This window comes from Pholcus phalangioides, unplaced genomic scaffold, assembly GCF_987345545.1.
Source record: "Pholcus phalangioides strain wild (caught in Gottingen) unplaced genomic scaffold, Ppha-v1.0 ptg000028l_1, whole genome shotgun sequence".
Classification (NCBI taxonomy): domain Eukaryota; kingdom Metazoa; phylum Arthropoda; class Arachnida; order Araneae; family Pholcidae; genus Pholcus; species Pholcus phalangioides.
Genome location: NW_028301618.1, coordinates 9,071,772 through 9,094,509, shown reverse-complemented (window position 1 = coordinate 9,094,509; position 22,738 = coordinate 9,071,772). Strand labels below are relative to the sequence as shown.

The 22,738-nt window shown below is 41.7% G+C and overlaps 2 protein-coding genes across 2 annotated transcripts in view; one reads left to right on the top strand and one right to left on the bottom strand.

Annotated features, from left to right (window-relative positions):
• Window positions 1-1,578: 1,578 nt before the first annotated feature.
• LOC149067897 (uncharacterized) overlaps window positions 1,579-22,738 on the bottom strand; it is a 346,496-nt gene continuing 325,336 nt past the window's right edge. The window contains exons 16-19 of the mRNA XM_089251976.1: window positions 2,625-2,771; window positions 2,364-2,539; window positions 2,066-2,139; window positions 1,579-1,868 (exon numbers count right to left, since the gene is read on the bottom strand). Of these exons, the coding sequence (XP_089108102.1) occupies window positions 1,697-1,868; window positions 2,066-2,139; window positions 2,364-2,539; window positions 2,625-2,771 (569 nt within the window). The 3' untranslated portion in view covers window positions 1,579-1,696. The remainder of the gene's footprint in view (window positions 1,869-2,065; window positions 2,140-2,363; window positions 2,540-2,624; window positions 2,772-22,738) is intronic.
• The window catches only part of LOC149067903 (uncharacterized), a 40,693-nt gene continuing 25,125 nt past the window's right edge, over window positions 7,171-22,738 (top strand). Inside the window, exon 1 of the mRNA XM_089251981.1 lies at window positions 7,171-7,237. The gene's annotated coding sequence lies outside the window, so the exon portion shown is untranslated. The remainder of the gene's footprint in view (window positions 7,238-22,738) is intronic.

The window sequence follows — 22,738 nt, the reverse complement described above, 5'->3', positions numbered from 1 at the left end:
CTGAGTGTGTAGCTAGTGTTGTGCTTGATATTTCAGTGCTGCCATCTGTACTTCAAATTGTGAGTGAAGTGTAATGATTGAATATTTGTTACGTTGTAGGCCTGTTGCTCTCTGTGGCGAGACTTTAACGGGGAGATCGGCTGGCATTCACGCCTTGAAGTTGGAAACCACAGAAAACCAACTTCAGCCGACCACCACTGTGGCAGTTCGAACCCAGATCCTCGCGATGCGAGTCTGTCACTATAACCACTCGACCACCACAGCGGCATTTCAAGAAGGCAGAGGAGTGGTATTGTAAGTTTATTACTGCTGGTTGATGGCTCCTCTCTTTCAAAAACCCAAGTCTATTCTCTAGTCTTCTGTCCCTAAATATAGTTACATTTACGTGTGAGTTCATGTCATGTCATGCCGAGCCATATTTTTTACCGTCAAGAGATATATGTATATTTTATATTTACTTATACAGATTCTAGTCGCAGAATGTCATGCATATAATTTTGTTATTGATTGTTGCCATTTTGCATTTTTTCAAGGGATTGTTTGGTATATGCTTACACTGCTTGTATCTTATGCACATGAATGGCACATACACAAGCAAACAAACAAATTAAACACCATATTCAAGTGATTCATACAAAAATACAAATGGCATACAGAGGGCATGCAAATGATGCATAAAAGAGTGTACATATGAGTACAAGACCATATGAGTATGCATACAAGAGTGTACGTATGAGTATGCATACAAGAGTGTACATATGAGTACAAGACCATATAAGTATGCATACAAGAGTGTACATATGAGTACAAGACCATATGAGTATGCATACAAGAGTGTACATATGAGTACAAGACCATATGAGTATGCATACAAGAGTATACACAAGAACGATACACGAATACATCAATGAGTCATACACAAACATGTACAGGATGCATGCGAAGGATATAAACAACACAATATAAAACATATACACAAACGCACATGCAAACACCACGACACAAGCTGTTAAACGATGCGTATGTATCTCCAAACTGATAAACAATGCATATGCAGCCACAAGCTGTTAACCATTTAAGTGGTTTTTAAGATTTTCCTGGTGCACATTATAACTGCCATTTTGAAAATAAAAGCATGTTAAGAACCCCAGATATTTCCGGTTAACTGAAATATAGCAGATCAAGTTTGACGAGATAGGCAATAGCTAGATATTGCTGCTGTAAGGGTTAAACAATGCATGTGCATCATAAGCTGATGAATGATGCATACACAGCCACAAGCTGATAAACGATGCATACACAGATGGGAAAACAATACTCACAGAAAGACTAAACTTTCATACAACACATACACAAGCATACAAATCATGTGTTCACACAGCAAGCTAATAATACATACAAAAGCACACGAATTATATCTATGTACAGTGAAACCTCAATATAACGATATTCTGCAGACCAGGAAGAATATTGTTGTGGGGGGGGGGGATTATTGTTATATCGAGAGTATCATTTTAGTGAGGTTTCGCGATACATAATATTCTGTTAAGTCCATGCAAATGCCTTACCGGTGCAACATTATGTAAAAATATTTTTATTATCATTTTGATGTTCAGATTTTATATTGCTTTAAATAAATCATTTGCAATGAGCAAAATATCTCTCTCCTTGTCAAATGCACAATACAAGTACAATATCACAGTTCTATTGAAATGTATGACAAGCGATCTGAAGTGCGTCTTAGGGATATCTTCTCTGGAACAGAATCTCTGGAGCCCATGGAACAGATTGCAGCACTCATCCCTTCATATACGCATGCATCTTGATCCAAACCGCGAAGCATGGCACCAATCATTGCTGCTGCGAAACTGCCAAATAGAGAGATGTACATATAATCACATTCTTGAGATGACATATTTTGCTGGTGTTAAAAGATTTGTTGAATAGATCAGATGGTTTGTGCATGATATCTCCATGGTATGGGTCATCCGAATGATTGACAGATTAAGTGTGTGATCTGCCATTTGAAAGGAGTAAGGGTTGAGGAACCTCACTTGGTACTTACCAGTCCCCAGCTCCAGACACGCTGATGATTTCCGGGGGATTTAGTGGCGGATAATGGACTGTACGGATCTTGTCCTGCAATTAGAAACAAGAAGATGAATGACACCTTTGATTGTGCCTTCCCCACAAATCCATCCATAATAAAGATACAGTAAAATCTCTATTTTATGGTCAAATAATAATTTCCCTTGTGTAATAAAATTATGTATTTCACACCCTTGACCAACATCACCCCTCTTTTATAAATGAATTTTTTTGTCGTGCCAGTGTATGCAAACAAGGGTTTTTACTATACTTACATCTTGATGTCGGTCATGACGGCACCTCCCTATCCTGAATGGTCTGCCCTTCTCTACCCTGGTGACCAGCAGGGCTCCGAGCGGCCCAAGAGTCACCACCAGGGTCATTAAGTGCTCCATGAGTGGCAGTGATAGCTCTGTGGAATGTCTCAAGATGGATTGAGTGTCTTTGACATCTAGGAATGAGAGAGAGTCTATAAAAGGCATTGCTGATTGTATAGACATCAAGATTTTGGGGGAAGGTTCCCTACGTGCATGTACCTGTTGTGTTCTTGTGGTGGCAACACATGGAATCATGCATCACCAAAAGCTCGTTGAAGTTTGGGGAAGCATAGAGCTTGACATCTTTCCAGTTTGTGCACTGGGCCAGCTTTCCAGCCTTGTTGACGTCTGTTGGTTCAAACCAAACTGTACAAACACACGAGACAGAACATTAAAATCAGTCATCATCATCTTATTTAACATGCTAAACAGGAAACTGTTGAGGAATAAATAGCAAATGTAAATTAGATTAATGCAATATTATTGGGGACAAGAAACTTGTTCTGATAAGAGGTGTATGAGGTGTTTTAGATCTGTGGTTGCTCAATTTGATGAATCGGGGAAAGATCCCTACCACCAAACCAGAACATGGCTCCCACTCTGTCCCAAGATGGGAAAGATCCCCGACATCCATCTGGAAAATGCCATTATTCTCGCTATATCCGCTTCTAGAACACCACCTTTTCTCGGCGATCCCTGCAACATCCGCTTCGAGAACGCTTCCATCCTTTCTGTGACATCAGACTCGAGAATGGTTACTGTGCGACGACTCTGGTTCAGCCGTTAAAAAGTCTTGCCACAGAGTGCAACAGATTTTACAACATCAAATGTTCAATCATCAAAGCTCATTCCCGTTTAAAAAAAGAAAAGAAAAAAAATTGGCAGCGCCAGCTTCACCCGCAACACTAGATATGCACGCAGACGATTAGATACACACTTCCGACGCAACTCACTTTCCCTGTGGAAGAGGGCAAAACGATGGTAAATTACCCGCAATGGTGATAGACAGGGTTTGCGCTCGCTTCAGAAGTGGAAGTCGTCTCAATAACGCCACCTTCCACCCCATATCAGCCTCGAAGAAGTCGCCATCCCAAGTGAGATTCTTCTTGAAGACGTCATCTTCTCAGCAACATCCGTCGGGAGAACGTTATAACACGTCCCCGTCCCCCCCCCCACCGCGCAACATCCCCCTTGATAATGCTACAAAATCTGCCTCGAGAACGCCACCGTACTCTGTAACATCCGCTTCGAGAATGCCACCATATCTCTCACTAATATAGTCTCTCACTAATATCCGTCTTGCGAAACCCACTGCCCCTACATGTTCTGGGGGAGGATGCCTCCCCAGCGCGACCCAACCCGCAAGGGCAAAAGGCTTATATCCCTGGAGGGACAGAGCCTAGGACGTGACTGGTTTGTCGGGGGAGGATGCCATAACACCCCCCCCCCCCACAACATCGCTCCCCCCCCCCCCCGATAACAACTTCCTCGACAAGGCCACTGCCTCCTATAACATCTTCCTCAAAAACGCCAACGTCTCAACACCCACCGTCAGCCTCGGAAAAAAGACAATTCGCTCTCTGCAACATCTACTTGAGAACGCTCGCGTCATAGGTGGAGATTGACTTGGAAGTCTGGGGGGGGCACGATGATGGTGATGTCAGTTCATATATACATTAGATCAGTCGACTCCACCTTTGACGGCCCCCCCCCCCCCGTATCTCCACCCATGGCTCCCGTATTTTCTATAACGTCCGCCTGAAGAACCAATTGTCTCTTCCTAACATACAGGCCCGTTTTACTCTTAAAAGGCCCGTTACAAAGTACTCTTTGTAAAATCCTGTAAAAGGCTGAGTGAGGAGATATCGATGTTTCAGGAAAGGAAATTCATCTCTGCTCTCACGGGGACTGCATCAGTGGTGCATTCTCCTCGAGAACGCCATCGCCTCCACAACATCCGCTTCGAGAACGCCATTGCACAGTGCAACTTCCGCCTCGAGAACTGCACCGTACACTGTAACATCCGTCTTGACAACGACACTGTCCCTCCCTAATAGCTGCATCGATAATGCGACAGCACTATCAGGGAATACCGTCTTCCTCCCCAGAGCATTCGACTTGAGATTGCCAACGCGTTTTCCCCCTCTCCACAACACACATTCCCCTTTCGATAACACTCTACCGTACTCTGTAACACCCGCGTCGAGAATGCCGCCACATCTTCCATAACATCCTAAAGAACACCACTGTCCCTCCCTACAGGCCCATAACTAGGCTGAGGCAAGCAACCGGGGCAATGGCCGCGAGTCGAACGTTGGCCCCAAATCCCTCCTTTTTCTGAGCGTAACCCTTTCGGGGGGGGGGAGGGTGCAAGAAGGCACGCTACGGCACTGCCTCCCCCTAACCTCCGCCTCGAGAATGCCATCGTACTCTCGCCAACATATGCCTGGAGAAGGCCACCATCTTTCCGTGTGACACTTTCCTTTCAAGCGAAATACACACATAAGCTCTTCATAATTACGGTTGATTAATCTGCATGAATAAACTAATGAATCCTGCCTCCATGCCCTCCCTCCAAAAGAATGAGCTAGGCAAGGCTATATCCGGGGGGAGAGGAGCGCCCTGGTTCCACCTTATATATTTTCTGCAAATTTTACATAAATTTAGAATATAAGACTCATAACCAGTGGCTTATTTACGGGGGGGGGGGGACTTAGTCGGCTATAGCCCAGGGCGACGAGTTCAGAGGGGCGGCAAATTTGAGGAATGAGTGGCAAAGAAAATTAGTAGAACGGGAAAGGGAGGCAAAATATGCACAACCTTCCACCTCTTTACAGACATGTAGAGGCTAGGTCAGCGAGTGACCAAAAAAAATAACCTAGAGAGGTGGAAAGCACACGAGGGAACAAAACGAGTGACTTAGAGCCTGTGCAAGCATGTGAATAATGAAAAGAGTGACTTGGAGCGTGTGATGTGAATGACCAAAAGAGTGATCTGGAGCTTGTGCAAGCTTGTTAATGACCAAAAGAAGGACCTAGAGTGCGTGCTAGCATATGAATGACCAAAAGAGTCACCTAGAGAGTGCGTGCTAGCATGTGAATGACCAAAAGAGTGATCTGGAGCTTGTGCAAGCTTGTTAATGACCAAAAGAATGACCTAGTGTGCGTGCTAGCATATGAATGACCAAAAGAGTCACCTAGAGAGTGCGTGCAAGCATGCGGTGACCTAAAGCATGTTTAAATGATCAAAAGAGTGCCCAAGCAAGGAACCATGTCGGTGAGCAGCCAAAAGAGTGACCTACAACATGTGCCAGCAGCATGTGAGTGGCCAAAACGGTGTGCAAGGATGTGAGTGGCCAAAACGGTGTGCAAGGATGTGAGTAAACCAAAAGAGTGACCTATAGAGTGTGAAAACATGTGAATGACTATAAGAGTGATCTAGAGCGTGTGCAAGCTTGTAAATGACCAAAACAGTGACCTAGAGCATGTGCAAGCTTGTGAATGACCAAAACAGTGACCTAGAGCATGTGTAAATGACCAAGAAAGTTACCTAGACCATGTGTAAATGATCAAAACAGTGACCCAGCAAGGAACCATGTTAGTGAGCAGTCAAAAAAGTGACCAAGAAAGGAACCATGTCAGTGAGCAGCCAAAACAGTGACCTACAAGATGTGCAAGCATGTGAGTAAACCAAAAGAGTAACCTATAGAGTGTGAAAACATGTGAATGACTAAAAGAGTGATTTAGAGCGTGTGCAAGCTTGTGAATGACTAAAAGAGTGATCTAGAGCGTGTGCAAGCTTGTGAATGACCAAAAAAAGTGACGTAAAGCACGTGTAAATGATCAAAACAGTGGCCCAGCAAGGAACCATGTCAGTAAGCAGCCAAAAGAATAATCTGGAGCGCGTGCAAGCACGGGAGCGACCAAAAACAGTGTTCAAGCATGTGAGTGGCTAAAAGAGTGACTTATAGAGTGTGCGTGGACATGGGAGTGACCAAAAAGAGTGACTCAGAAACACAAACACACTCGCAGGAGAGGATAGAAACCAAGCAAGTCAGCATAGGCTGGCGAATTCGCGGAAACAGTAGTCAAGGAAATCAGGCTATAGAATGGGAGAAGGGCGGCAAAACCATAAATGCGCCTCTGGGCATAACCGATGATGGGTCAGCCACGCCACTAATTGACCCTGACGCCATTCTGACCTTCCGAATATTCTCGGAAAAAAAACCCCCAAAAAATTCTCGTTAAGGACGGCCTTGACAGTTTCGTAGAAAACTTTCAGGATAATGACCAAAAAAAAAATGACAATCGAGATGACCACCGCTATATGTAATAGAAGGGCGTCGCGTCCACAGACATTGCCACTTATAACAACAAACAGGGTCAACTCACTCTCTCTCCCTCTTCCGACGGCGACGGAATTGAAATTTTTACGCAACACTTTTCGGCCTATTGTGTGTGTACGTTGAGGTGAGGGCAAGGGTGGGTGCGTAGCCCCCGTATTAGAGATACATAATATAATGCGTATTAAAAGGGTAAAGAAAGGAAAAAAAATAACATCCGGTATGTATCGTATAAACGAAATGTCTTTTCTTCGCCCGTTATTTAGAAGACAATGACAAACAAGAACGTGGCGAGAGAGAGAGAGAGAGAAAAAAAAGAATTTTCTAGAACTTGCAATTATTACGAATTTCATTTTTTTTTTACTTCTTAGAACGGAAGTCGGTGTCGTAATATGTGATCTATGCCGTCTGTTGTAAGCGAAGAATTCGTTTCTCGTAGGAGGTGTCATTTTTATTCCAGAAAGTCAGTCGATAGGAGTATGTGAGATTGGTGAGTACTTTGATCCTTTGTACGTACAGTCGAATCCCGTTTTAACGAGTACCGTTATAGCGAAAATCTCGTTTTAACGAACACTTTTTCTAATTCCCCAGATAAGTTTATATAGGAGCAATGCAAAAAAACCTAGAATTTCTTTATAACGAAGTGATTTCTCTGGTCTCTCTTGGAGTTCGTTATAACGGGATTCGACCGTATAACGCATTCTTATACGTTATAAACGACTTAACAAGATTTTGCTTAGAAAGCGGAGATTCCTCGCTCAAGACGATGCTATTTTTTTGGGGGTTATTTATATGTTATACGGTGTGGTAGATACAGGGCCGCAACTGGGGGGGAGCAGTCGTGCCCCGGGCGCTGGACCCGAGCGGGCGCATATTTCATTCTGAAATCTCTCCTTCAAGATTACAAGGGGGCGTCAAAATGCGCTGTTGCCCCGGGTGACCAAGCATCTAGTTACGGCCCTGGGTAGATATGTTCTTACCCAAGACCGTCTTGAGATCATCAGGGGCCCCCGGGAAAGTTGAATTTTATGAGACCCCCCTATATATACCTGACAAGAAGTGATTGCTTAATCTCGAAAATCTTTATGAGACCTCATTATCACGAGGCCCCTGGGTGGGCCCATGCGTTAAAAGACGGCACTGTTCTTACCCACTTAAGACGTATGTTGAATGGCTGTGTTTTTTTTTCTCTGCGGATATTTTCTTTGCTGTTTAAGACGTACTATGCATGCCTCTCTAAGACGTTTCCGCTTTAAATAATGTATATTAATAATGTTTATATATAATTCGTTTGTGATTCCGGATACCTCTCTAAAGCGTTTACCTCCGAAAGCGTATTCAGACCTTCCGAAATACGCCTGTGTAATGCATTAATTTTTAATTCCGGATACCTCTTCGAAGCGTTTTCCTCGATTCCGGACTTCAAAGGATTCCCCCCCCCCCCCGACTCGCACTCCTCGATTCCAGATTTCAAAGGGTTCCACTCGATTCCGGATTTCAAAGGGTTCCCCCCCCCCCACACTACTCGATTCCGGATTTCAAAGGGTTCCCCCCCCACACTCCTCGATTCCGGATTTCAAAGGGTTCCCCCCCTGGCACTCCTCGATTCCGGATTTCAAAGGGTTCCCCCCTGGCACTCCTCGATTCCAGATTTCAAAAGGTTTCCCCCCTCGATTCCAGATTTCAAAGGGCTTCCCTCCCGATTCCAGATTTCAAAGGGTTTCCCCCTCGATTCCGGATTTCAAAGGCCCCCCCCCCCGCACTCCTCGATTCCAGATTTCAAAGGGTTCCCCCCCTCGTACTCCTCGATTCCGGATTTCAAAGGGTTTCTCCCTCGCAGTCCTTGATTCTAGATACGTCTCCTAAGCGTTTTCCTTGCAGTCATCGGTTCCGGATACCACTTCTAAGTGTTTTGATTCTGGATTTCGTAGTGTTTTCCTTGCACTCTTTGATTCCAGATACCCAGGACCTGTTCTTGACATTCTTCAAGTGCAAGCGAATGATATTTTGGTGATAAAAAGTCACCTACCGCCCCCATCGGTCCCTTAGGGTTGGTGCCATCTGCGGCAGCGTAATTACGCTGGCCTTAAGGTCCCGCCTTGCAAATACCTTCTACAAAGCGTTTTCCTTTGCAGTCTCAGATTCCGGACACAGTTTCGTAGAGTTTTTCTTCGATTCCGGATACGGCTTTGAAGTTTTCTGGGTTCGTTGCACAGGCGATTCCGGATACCGCTTCGAAGGGTTTCCCTCGCAATCAATCAATCTTTGATTCCGCGCAATCAATCGGGGACTTTCAGTAAATTTAACTGGGTTTTATTTCATTTTGGTTACCCCCCGTCTAGAGAGTTTTCCGGGCAACGCATTCGTATTTTCTCCATTCTGGATTCATACTCAACCTCCCTGAAGCGTTCTACTCTCGTGACGCGTATCCGAGCCTTGAAAAACATACTTCTGTGCAACGCATTGATTTTCAATTCCGAATACTTTGCGTATGCAAAGCGTTGCAAGCACTTCTGTGCAGCGTTTTTTTTTGTACAACTTCGAAGAGTTTTCGTGCGACGCATTAATGTTTCTGTTCCGGATGCCTCGGGCCCCTTTCACACGGAGCGGATGCGGGTCCGCATGCCCTTTCACACGAGCTACGTCCGCATCTTTAGTTTGAAATTCGTGCATAAAAACTATTTTTCCGCAACTTTTTTGTAATTATTTTTCTCCTTCACCCCTGATTCAGTGCCCATAGGCAGCCTAGAGGCATTCTTCGGTGGTTTAATCTAGAGCCCCATAGAATATGGGTATAAAGATGCCTCCATTCCGATCAGTTTTGTAGAAGCTCTTTGATATAAAAAGTGAAAAATGCAACCAATAAGATCACTGGTTGCATTTGCTTGAATGCAACCAATACGCCTATTGGTTGAATTTTTCAACTTTTATAAAACTTTATAGTGTAATCCCGGCCTTAAGCCCGGATTACACTATAAAAGTTTTATAATAATTCTTTTAAAAATGCAACCAATAAGCTGATCGGTTGCATTTGCTCGAATGCAATCGATAAATTTATTGGTTGCTTTTTTCAAGTTTTATAAAATAACTTTCATAAACCTTTTGGAGTGAAATCCCATCCTTAGATTAGTCTCACTTCCGAATTATAAAATTTCATTTTTTTTCAGTTTATGGACTGAATATTGAGTAAAATACACTTGTAGGTATCGGGGAACCACCACCAAAAGTATTCAAGTGCTTAGGGCCTGCAAACGTCTTAATCCGGCCCTGAGTGAACACCGTTTTGTATTGTATAAAATTGTGAAATATGGACAAAAGGCAGTTAAAGTTGCCATATCTCCATCTCAGAAGGAAACGGAGGGACAGACGTATGTGGGTACTGTCATATTTGATGAATAGGGACCCTCATGTGGTGTTTTTAAGGGTATTTATGGCAAAATAATTAAAACAATTCCGTGCAAAATCATCTTTAAAAAGTAGCCGAAGATGCGGACGAATTCGCTCCGCATCCGCATCGTGTGAATAGCTCCGAATAAACCTATTGTCAAAACTTCTATGTGCGGATGCGGAGCCCGCACTTAGGCCCCTTTCACACGGAGCGGATGCGGATGCGGGTCCGCATACCCTTTCAAACGAGCACTGAAGATGCGGACGAATCGCCCGCATCTTTAGTTCGAAATTCGTGCATAAAAACTGTTTTTTCGCAATTTTTGTAATTATTTTTCTCCTTCACCCCTGATTCAGTGCCCATAGGCAGCCTAGAGGCATTCTTTGGTGGTTTTTATCATTGAGCCCAAAGATGCCTCCATTCCGATCCTCACAAGTAGTCGATGGGAGAAAATATCTTAAAATATTTTCAAAAAATTTTGAAAAAAAATCTGTCTTTTCGGAAAAATATGAAAGAAAATTCCAAAAGCACATCCAATGTTCGAAAAATCCAATCCAAAAACATCCAAAACATTCGATGTTCCAAAAAAAAAAAAAAAAAAAAAATTCAGCAAATATCAAAGAATTTGCAAGTATAAAAAAAGGGAGGGGTTGGGACTTTCAAAATGTCCGTGCTTAGAAATATTCACATCACAATTCTGTCTTAGGCCGGGATTACACTATAAAAGTTTTGTAAAAGCTCTTTGATAAAACGTGAAAAATTCAACCATTAAGATCACCGGTTGCATTTGCTTGAATACAACCGATGCGCCTATTGGTTGAAGTTTTCAACTTTTATAAAAGATCTTTTACAAAACTTTATAGTATAATCCCGGCCTCAAGTACGGATTACACTATAAAAATTTTATAATAATTCTTTTAAAAAAGCAACTAATAAATTTATCGGTTGTACTTGCAATTTATTAGTTGCTTTTTTCAAGTTTTATAAAATAACTTTCATAAATCTTTTAGAGTGAAATCCCATCCTTAGATTAGTCACTTCTGAAATATAAAATTTCATTTTTTTAAGTTTATAGTCTAAATATTGAGTAAAATATACTTGTAGGTATCGAGGGAACCACCAAAAATATTCAAGTGCTAGGGTCTTCAAACGTCTTAATCCGGCCCTGAGTGAACACCGTACGTGGATAGCATTGTTTATGAAAATTATTTTTCTTTTAAGTTTAAAAAAATTAACAGATTAAAAATTTAAAAAAATAACAAATATTTAAAATAATATTTCAGATATTTATATTTTTTCAATAATTTTAAAAATTTAAAAAGAAAAAAATTAAAATTTTTAAATTAAATTTAAAAGTTATTAAAGTATTTAGTCAATTAAATATTCGTAATGAACGGCTTATAATTTTGGTCCCGTCAGTGGCCCTTGTTGGCAGGTTTTATTGTATAAAATTGTGAAATATGGACAAAAGGCAGTTAAAGTTGCTATATCTCCATCTCAGAAGGAAACGGAGGGATACACGTATGTAGGTACATTATATTAATGAGCAGGGAAAAGACGGATTTTTTTATATGGTGTTTTTAAGGGTATTTATGGCAAATAATTAAAAAAATTCCGTGAAAAATCACCTTCAAAAAGTAGCCAAAGATGCGGACGAATTCGCTCCGCATCCGCATCGTCTGAATAGCTCCGAATAAACCTATTGTCAAAACTTCTATGTGCGGATGCGGAGCCCGCACTTAGGTTTTGACACATGCGGACGACGTCCGGACCCGCATGAACATTTCCTAAGTGCGGAGATTTTTCGGCTCGTCTGAAAGGCGCAGTATATTCCAATTGTTAAAACTTCTTCCGGACCCGCATCCGCGTCCGCATCCGCTCCGTGTGAAAGGGCCCTTAGGGCCCGCAAAAAGTTTTGACAATAGGTTTATTCGGAGCTATTCAGACGATGCGGATGCGGAGCGAATTCGTCCGCATCTTTGGCTACTTTTTGAAGGTGATTTTTCACGGAATTTTTTTAATTATTTGCCATAAATACCCTTAAAAACACCATATAAAAAATCCGTCTTTTCCCTGCTCATTAATATAATGTACCTACATACGTGTATCCCTTGGTTTCCTTCTGAGATTTAGATATAGCAACTTTAACTGCCTTTTGTCCATATTTCACAATTTTATATAATAAAACCTGCCAACAACGGCCACTGACGGGACCAAAATTATAAGCCGTTCATTACGAATATTTAATTGACTAAATACTTTAATAACTTTTAAATTTAATTTAAAAATTTTAATTTTTTTCTTTTTAAATTTTTAAAATTATTTAAAAATATAAATATCTGAAATATTATTTTAAATATTTGTTATTTTTTTAAATTTTTAATCTGTTAATTTTTTTAAACTTTAAAAAAAATACTTTTATTAAACAACGTTATCCACGTCCGGTTTGTTCACTCAGGGCCGTTTGAAGACCCCAGCACTTGAATAGTTTTGGTGGTTCCCCCCGAATACCTACAAGTATATTTTACTCAATATTTAGACTATAAACTTAAAAAAATGAAATTTTATATTTCAGAAGTGACTAATCTAAGGATGGGATTTCACTCTAAAAGATTTATGAAAGTTATTTTATAAAACTTGAAAAAAGCAACTAATAAATTGCAAGTACAACCGATAAATTTATTAGTTGCTTTTTTAAAAGAATTATTATAAAATTTTTATAGTGTAATCCGTACTTGAGGCCGGGATTATACTATAAAGTTTTGTAAAAGATCTTTTATAAAAGTTGAAAAATTCAACCAATAGGCGCATCGGTTGTATTCAAGCAAATGCAACCGGTGATCTTAATGGTTGAATTTTTCACGTTTTATCAAAGAGCTTTTACAAAACTTTTATAGTGTAATCCCGGCCTAAGACAGAATTGTGATGTGAATATTTCTAAGCACAGACATTTTGAAAGTCCCAACCCCTCCCTTTTTTTATACTTGCAAATTCTTTGATATTTGCTGAATTTTTTTTTTTTTTTTGGAACATCGAATGTTTTGGATGTTTTTGGATTGGATTTTTCGAACATTGGATGTGCTTTTGGAATTTTCTTTCATATTTTTCCGAAAAGACAGATTTTTTTTCAAAATTTTTTGAAAATATTTTAAGATATTTTCTCCCATCGACTACTTGTGAGGATCGGAATGGAGGCATCTTTAGGCTCAATGATAAAAACCACCAAAGAATGCCTCTAGGCTGCCTATGGGCACTGAATCAGGGGTGAAGGAGAAAAATAATTACGAAAATTGCGAAAAAACAGTTTTTATGCACGAATTTCGAACTAAAGATGCGGGCGATTCGTCCGCATCTTCAGCGCTCGTTTGAAAGGGTATGTGGACCCGCGTCCGCATCCGCTCCGTGTGAAAGGGGCCTTAGGTTTTGACCCATGCGGACGACGACGTCCGGACCCGCATGAACATTTCCTAGACGCGGGCGAATTTCGCATCGTCTGAAAGGCTCAGTATATTCCAATTGTTAAAACTTCTTCCGGACCCGCATCCGCTCCGTGTGAAAGGGGGCCCTCATTGGAACGATTCCGCACGACGACGCATATTGAGCATGTCCGAAACGATTCCGTTCTATCCGTTTCCATACTTTTTATCAGGAATCCTCAAACCCTCCGAAATGCTTCCATGCAACGCATCGGTTTTTCCAGGTTACCCCCACTTCCATACAGGGACAATTTTTTTCTTTTTGATTCTCCAGTGTCTTCGGCTTCTTGTTCGACCCCACCGTCGCCACAGTGGTGGTTGGCTGAAGTTGGTTTTCTGTGTTCCCAACTTCAAGGCGCGAAAGCGAGCCGATCTCCCTGTTAAAAAAGTCTCGCCACAGAGAGCAACAGGTTTACAACGATAAAGTTATTCAGTCATTACTAGAGCCCGGATTATATGCAAATGCATATGCACATATGCATTTGCATATTTTGGCCTTTTTTAGCATTAATGCATATAAATGCATAAAATCAAAGAATTTCCAGTATAAGTGCATATTTTTGAAGGTTTACTTAAGCTCACTTTTTTTTATATAATTTTCCAAATAAATATTGTTCATAGTATTTTCATAACATTGATTTTTTTTCCCCGTATGTGAAATTTAGTGAATTAATACATATTTATAAAGGGTGTGGGTCATAATCCCGACAGACGAAATCCCGACAGGTCAAAATCCCGACAGGGCCGAAATCCTGACAAGTCAAAATCCCGACACGGTCAGAATCCCGACACGGTCAGAATCCCGACAGGTCAAAATCCCGACACGGTCGAATTTAAAAATTCAATTTCCATGTATAAGCCGCATTTCGCGATTTCTGTCGGGATTTGAATTTCTCTCGGCGAGGGGCGTTGGGACGCCGATATAAAGTATTTTACGACTACTAACTGTTTTATTGTAAGGCTATTTCTAGAGATTTGTCAAAATGTTAATTTTGTTTTTAGAAATAGTGTCGAAATTCTTTTATTACTGCTATTTTCGTTATTGAGCAGCTACAACAAACTGAAAACTAAAAAAATGCCTGAATAAAAAATATGTAGAAGTTATTTGCATATGCTGTATACATATATATGAGGGGATATTTTTTGGTAAAAATGAAATACATATGCACTAATAGAAAACATGTATTTTAAAAACACATTCGCTTTTTTTCGCATGGTGTATTTTTTAATGCATATTTTCTCTTTTTTAATGCATGTTTTCCCTTTTTTTATACATATTTCGGAATTTTTGACTTTTGCAAGATTTCTAATGCATATTCTGGGGTGTTTAATGCATATTTTGGAATTTTCAGTGCACATTTTAAATTTTAAGTGCTTATTTTTGCATTTATAAGTGCATATTTTTGCATTTTTAAGTGCATATTTTTGCATTTTTAAGTGCATATTTTTACATTTTTAAGTGCATATTTGCATATTTTTAGAGCATATTTTGCCACTTTTTTAGTGCATATAATCCGGGCTCTAGTCATTACACTTCAGTCACAATGGGAAAATTTGGTGGCAGATGGCGGCACTACACATAACAAGCAATACACAAAAACAAGCTTCACGTCAAGTTCACAACACATAGACACATTCCAACACGTATCAATTCGTTAGAAGTTCGGCAGAGGAATATGGACGAGGTGCATGTGTGGTCAGGGCCGCAACTAGGGGGGAGCAGGTGGGTCTCGTGCCCCGCGCGCTAGACCCGAGGGGGCGCAAATTTCATTCTGAAACCTCTCCTTCAACATTACAAGGGGGGCGTCAAAATGCGCGCTTGCCCGGGTGACCAAGCATCTAGTTGCGGCTCAGTAGTAGTATCTTCGGCACCTTGGCATGCACCCATTTAACACCCGAGGACGATTATCAAACTATATATTAGATACTTTATTTAGAGTAAAAAAAAGAAGTCACAGAAACAAATTTTGGCCTATCGCCCAAAGAGGGAAACAGTAGGTGTGCTCCGGGCAATTGAGAAGGCTACTACTACTACTAAACATTATGGTCTTCGCCGTCGTTGGGAACGGACGTGCTATTATCGCGCTCCGCTCACCGACGAATAGAAGAAGTTTTATCCGAAACCGTTGCCGGGGGATTACCGAAGGATTATCCGTCATGCCAGTGCGCCATTTTGTGTCTTTCTTTGTGTTTTTCTTCGTTCTCGTGAGTTTTACTTAGAGTGTTGTTTATTTTTGGGTCATATTCTGCGGTGATTTTCTTTTTTTCAGCGCACGTTGGATTGTGAGATAAGTGTTTTTTTTTTTTTTTTTTTATTATATTGCTCTCATTTTTTTTAATTTTCGTTGTGTATATTCGATCGACTTAATTTTATTTTTCTCGTTCGCGTTTCATTTTCGTTGTTTTTTCGCCAGGTTCGCTCGCTTCTTTGATATAAGTTCGTAGGTTTTTGGACGTTAGTGTTAGCAAACAGTGTATACTTTTTCCCGGGTACTCTCAATAACTTTGTTTTCCTTCCATTTGGGCCTATTGTTGTAGTGTTAGTGTTTGGAGATAGTTAGCTAATTCTAATAAGTATAAATTGTACTTCGTAGCTTAATACTTTTTTTTAGAGGGTGGTGTTGTATTCTTTATATACATATTTATTTTATTCTTCGTGATTTAGTGCTGAGCATTCTACTTTACGTAATTTTTTCGTATAATCTCTTACGTATATTTTGCATAGTAATGTATTTTACATTATTTTAATTTCCAGTTAACGTTTCTCATTTTCCTATTTTTAAGTATTATTATTATTATCTAGCTTTAGCAATAGTGTTAGTATGCCTCGACCTCGACTAGTGTTGTGTAGAGCTTGCGACGGGAGGTTTCCCTGGTCTAGGGGTATAGTAGCTGATAGTTTCAATTGTAAAGGGTGCTTGGTTAGGAAAAGGCTGGAACTCGAGGTCGAAGCTTTACGGGAAAAAGTTAGGGTGCTAGAGGGCCCGGTTATAACGGAGCCTCTGGTCGTCGAGCCACCTGTTGATGAAGAAGCAATCTCCACGAACAACGACATTTTAGAGGGCGAATGGGTGGTCGTAGATGAGGTAGAGCGGGATAGTGATAGGGGTTTAATCATCGGCGATTCTATGGTTAGGGAACTTGGGAACCGAGTGTGTAGGGATTTTCGGGGTTTCGAGCGCTGTTGTCTTCCTGGGGGGAAGATTGGCAACGTTCGAGACGTTTTTCATCGCCGAAAGTTACCCTTGCGGGTGATTCTGTGGGTGGGAACAAATCAGGTAGGAGCGAATATTAGTGAGTCTCTGTCAGAATACCGGGATTTACTATTATCCGCTAGGGAGGGGGGTTCAGATGTGGCAGTGATTCCAGTGCTGCCAAGGGGTAGTAGGGGATATAGGAGTAGGATCCACCAATTTAATATAGGCCTGAAGGACATTTGCTCCTCACTTGGGGTCACGTTCTTGGAGCTTCCCGCATTTACCGATAGGTGGCTTCGTTCGGATTGGATCCATCTAAATAAGAGTGGGGTCTGGGAGGTTTACGATAGTCTTAGGTCAGTTTTTTACTCCCAGACCACGTAGTCGGGAATGCGGGTTAGTTAATGATAATCACAACAGTACTGACTTGAAATTACCCACCTCTGACTTGGATGGCTTCTCGATTGACAACAAACCACCGGGCAAATTAAAATGTGTGTTAATAAATGCCAGGAGCTTGGGTAATAAGAAAGATTTTTTAGAAACTATGATAGTTGTGGAGGGCTTGGATCTTATAGCCATTACAGAATCTTGGGCAAACGATGGGGATGAATCTTTCTTACACATCTCAGGATACGATACTTTTTTGAGAAATAGATCTGATAGGAAAGGGTGTGGAGTGTTGATATACGTGAAATCCTGTTTGAAGGCTAGAGAGTGTAACGTGCAGAGAAGTGATATTGAAACCATATGGGTTGAACTTGAGAGCAAAAGATGTCATAAGCTTATTGTTGGGGTTTGTTACAATCCACCGAATAGGGATCAAAACTACATTGCCAAAATGCATGATGAAATTTCCTACATGTGTAAGCGAAAGAGGGTTCTCATACTAGGGGATTTCAATTACCCGGGTATTGATTGGGAGAACCTTTCATCTGGAAATCAGTATGAAAGAGACTTTCTTAAGTTGGTGCTCGAAAATTTTTTGTATCAGCATGTATCAGAAGCCACTAGGGGTACTGCTATTTTGGATTTAGTTCTTACTAGTTCTGAGGATCTAGTTGAACATGTTTCGGTGGGGGAAGAGTTTTCTTCCAGTGATCATCGTATCGTCAGATTTCACTGTAACTTTTCTTCGGGTAAGGTTGATAACAAAAGACTGGTTCCCTGTTTTCGGAGAACTAACTTTGATGTTTTGAGAAGAAGGTTAGCGGAAGTTTTCAAAGACCGGTTGGAATCAGTAGGGGTGGTAAGTCAATGGGAAGAATTTAGTACGAAGCTGTCCTCTGTTTTGCACGACGTCATACCCTTTGTTCGAAAAAAGCGTGTTTGTACATCACACCCTCTATGGTTCACGGATAGCGTGCGGAACCTTTATCTTGAAAAGAAAAGAGCATTCAGAGAATATAAAAGTAGACGAGGTGACCTATCATTGTTTACTGATAAAAGAAGACTGTTGAAGAAAGCGATAAGAGATAGTAAAAAGGAAGTTGAATCTAGGTTGGCAGATAACATTGGCTCTGACCCAAAATCATTTTTTCGATACGTCAATAATGGATGTAAGGGGACAGTTGGCCCCCTCTCGATAGGAGGCTCTAAGGTAGAGAGCAATGTAGGCATGTGTAGTGCTTTCAATGACTTTTTCGCGTCGGTTTTTAATGGAGATAATGATATTCGATATACGGGTGTTGCATGGGGTAATAAAACCCTCAACGATATTCAAGTAGAAGACGTGGAGGTCCTAAATCTTCTAAGAAATGTATGTGCAAGCAAAGCACCAGGACCAGATGATATCTATCCCAGGGTTCTCAGGGAAGGTGCTAATGAATTGTTGGGGCCAGTCGCACAGATATTCAGTAGTAGTGTTGCTGAGGGTATCGTCCCGAGAGATTGGAAACTTGCTAACGTTGTTCCGATATTTAAGAAGGGTAGTAGAGAGGTAGTGTCTAATTATCGTCCAGTGAGCTTGACGAGCTCCCTCTCGAAAATTTTGGAAATTATCATCAAAAGGCAGTTTGTGAAGTGGATAGACGAGAATAATGTATTGTCGGATAATCAGCATGGGTTCAGGAAGGGGAAGTCATGTGTAACTAACCTCCTTTGCTTCTATGATTACGTGACTAAGGCTTTGGGTAAGAGCAAAAATGTCGACGTTGTTTACCTTGATTTCCAGAAGGCATTCGATCGGGTCCAACATGGCAAACTCTTGAAGCGTTTACACGAGATTGGAATAGGGGGCAACTTGCTGAATTGGATAGAATCGTGGTTAAGAGATAGGTCGCAACGAGTTATGGTGAACGGGGAATTCTCTGGTTGGACAGACGTCACAAGCGGAGTTCCTCAGGGAAGTGTCCTTGGCCCCATACTTTTTTCACTTTTTATCGACAAACTCGATCAGGGTATCGATGGAATTACTAGCAAATTCGCAGATGATGTGAAGCTAATGGGGGTAATCGGGAATGAAAGCGATAGGGAGTTGCTCCAGACCAACTTAAACAAGATTGCAGCATGGGCAAATGAATGGGGCATGACGTTTAGCGTAGATAAGTGCATGGTCGCTCATTTTGGTTCGAACAACCCATGGTTATCTTACGAGTTGAATGGTGTCACTATCCCGGATGCAACTAGAGTCACCGATTTGGGAATTCGCATTGACGAGCGACTTAGGTTTTCTGAACATTGTTCAGCGGTTGTCAAAAAAGCGAATAGAATGCTTGGTCTCATTTTCAAAAAGGTCTCTTCGCGTTCTCCTAAAGTCATTCTTCCGCTTTTTCGAGGCTTAGTTCGTCCTGGACTGGAGTATGCGGTAAGGTTTTGGAGACCATACCTACAGAGGGACATAGACTTGATTGAAGGGGTGCAGAGAAGAGCTACGCGTGTCCTTATTGGCACACAGGGCTTGAGTTATGAAGAGAGACTTCATTTTTTTGAATATGTTTACATTGGAGGAACGCAGGTGTCGAGGAGATATGATCGAAGTGTTCAAAATTTTCAATGGGATGGATAGGATGGACCATGAACTTTTAGTACACCGCCAATCAACCGCTTTTACAAGGGGACACCAGTATCGATTGGTGAGGGACAATGCAAGGTTATGGTGTCGCAGGGAATTTTTCTCTAATAGGGTTGTTAATAAATGGAATAGCTTACCCCCGGAGGTAGTAAATTGTAACACAATTGACACGTTTAAAAAGAAATACGATAAACATGTTGGGGTAAATCGAGAAGCTCTTTCCATACTTAGAATAAGACAACCATAAGTATTCTTTATGGGCATTGTATAATATTTTATCATGTGTATATATTGTTTATAATTTGTGTTAATTGCATTTTTAATGGGGTTGCTGTATTTTTGAAACATATGACATCCATATTTTTATGGGCATCTTTTTATCAGCCACCTCGTTGGGCATTTTGCCTGTTGTGGCGTTGTATTTGTATTTGTATTTGTATAAACCACACATGCACCTCGTCCATATTCCTCTGTGGAACCTCTAACGAATTGGTACATGCGGGAATGTGTGTGTACGCGTAGTGAAACCTGACGTGAAGTTTGTTTCTGTGTAATACTTGTTATGTGTCGTGCTAAATTGAGAAGGCTGGGAACCACTACTGTATAATCATGTCCCTCCAAGAGGGTGGGGGTCTGACGGGGCTCCAGCCCGGTGGAAGCGACGATTCTTATTAATTTTGTTCCTTGACTTTAAAGCGCGGATACACTAGCGCGCAGATCATGCAATGAAAGCATTCGCAATTGGTTGTTCAGTAATTTGTACGGTGTTCAGGGCCGTCTTAAGAACATCATGGGCCCCCGGGCCAAGTGATTTTTATCAGGCCCTACCTTGTAAATTCTAGAAACTTCCAACCGTATCTCATTTTTGTGAGGCCCCTCTTCTCCTGAGGCCCTCGGGTGGGTCCATGCGTTAAGACGGCACTGACGGTGTTGTGAACAATTCTTGAGCTGTTTTCTCTGGATCCATCAGGAATCGGGTTTTCAACGAACACAAAGGAAAGAAAGGAATTCATATAGAACCGCTGCCGGGGGTTGCGCGTTGCAAGATCAGCGCGCTAGTGTATACGCACCTTTATAAATTCACTATAGAGGGGCATATGAAAAACATGTCTTAACGCCCGCCAAAGATCACAGCAAAGGGATCATATACCCAGAGCTATAACCAAATATTCTTTCAGCTGGGGATAATCGTGCATGTTGCCCCCCCCCCCTTACCCCCGTAGTTTTAAAATACGTCGTTAAATGAAGAATGCACACCCCTTTCTGGTCCAGCACCCGGAGCATCAAATCGGCGTGTACTCTTGGCTGGGAGTAGCGCCTGTTTCTCGTATTGGCAAACTGGGCACTTGCTCAGGGCCACGAAATTGGCTGCCCTTTTTTTTATTATTATTAAGGTCTCTCCCGATGCCTCTGTCTCAAGGAACACTCTATAAAAGCAGCCCCAAATTGCCTAGAAGCCGAACTCAATGCCCTGGATAATCGAAGGGGATTCTGTCGAAACCATAGACTCGTAGGTTCCTTGTCTTCGAAAGAATTTTGAGATATTGCTTTGATAAGAAGTCATTTAATCAAAGTATTTTCATTCCGTTTTGCGACCCCTGGCATTTAGCGGCCCGGAGCGGCTGCGCCCTTCGCACTTGCTTTAAGTCTGGCCGTACTCGACATACCCGAACCTTTCCTACCAAAAGCATTATGGTTCTGATTCCGAACACCTACCCGCTCGAAACGATTTCCGATAACTCTAAAGAAATACTTCTCTCTCCTTAACGGATATCCGGACACTTTTCCGGAACGCTTGCGCGTGGAAAGTGTTGCTAATTTTGATCCAGGACACGTTTTCGTTTACTTACTTGCTACGTCAACTTCATTCTTCTGATGACTTGGAAGTGCACCCTCCAGTGACGTATCCGAAAAATGAGTTGCGCTGGAATAAGCTTCGAAGAAGTATCCGGGATGTGCAGGAAAAACGCTCCAGAAAGAGAGAGAGAGAGAGATATCCAGAACTCAAACCCGATGAGTTGCACCAGAGGCGTATTCTATGGCTTTGCCGCCTGGGGGCGCTTCACGAATTTTTTCCGCTCTTCTCCCATTTTAGTCTAATTTTCTTGGCCAGTCATTCCTCGAATTCGCCGCCCTGGACTATAACCCGCTTTGCTCTCCCCTGCAAATGCAACTCTGTTTTTGAAACTCTCTTTTTGTCACTCGCTCTTTAAGTCACTCCCATGCCCACACACTCTCTAGGTCACTCTTTTGGTCATTTACATGCTTGCTTGCACATTGTTTCGGTCACTCACATGCGAGCGCACTGTTGTGTCAGTACTTAAATGCTTGTACATTGTTTTGGTTCCTTGCTCTCTAGGTCACTCTTTCGGCCATTCCCCTGCTCACAGATTTTGTAGGTCACTCTTTTGGTTATTCACATGCTAGCGCACTATTTTGGTCACTCGTATGCTTGCACACACTCTCTAGGTCAGTCATCTTCGGTGCTTTGGTGCTCATGAGCACCAAAAGTGAATGGTCGTGTCCGACTTCGTGCTCGCGAGCAACGGGTTGAGGATGCATGCTCTAGGTTCTGGTGCTTATGCCCATGTTCGGACTGGAATTCTGAAAAAAAACAACCCTGAGAGGAGTATCTCGAGAGGTGAACAATTCTTCTCGGTATTGCCATTCTAGCAACTCTTTTGGTCGCACTCATGATTGCACAAAGTCACTATTTTGATCATTCCCATGGTCACATACTTTCTTGGTTACTCTTCTTGCCACTCACTGACCTGGCCCTTTACTCTCTAGATTACTCTTTTGGTCATTCCCACACTTACACATTTTATAGGTTACTCTCTGGTCATTCATTTGTTTGCACACCGTTTTGGCCACTCACATGCTTGCACACGCTCTAGGTCACTCTTTTGGTCGCTCA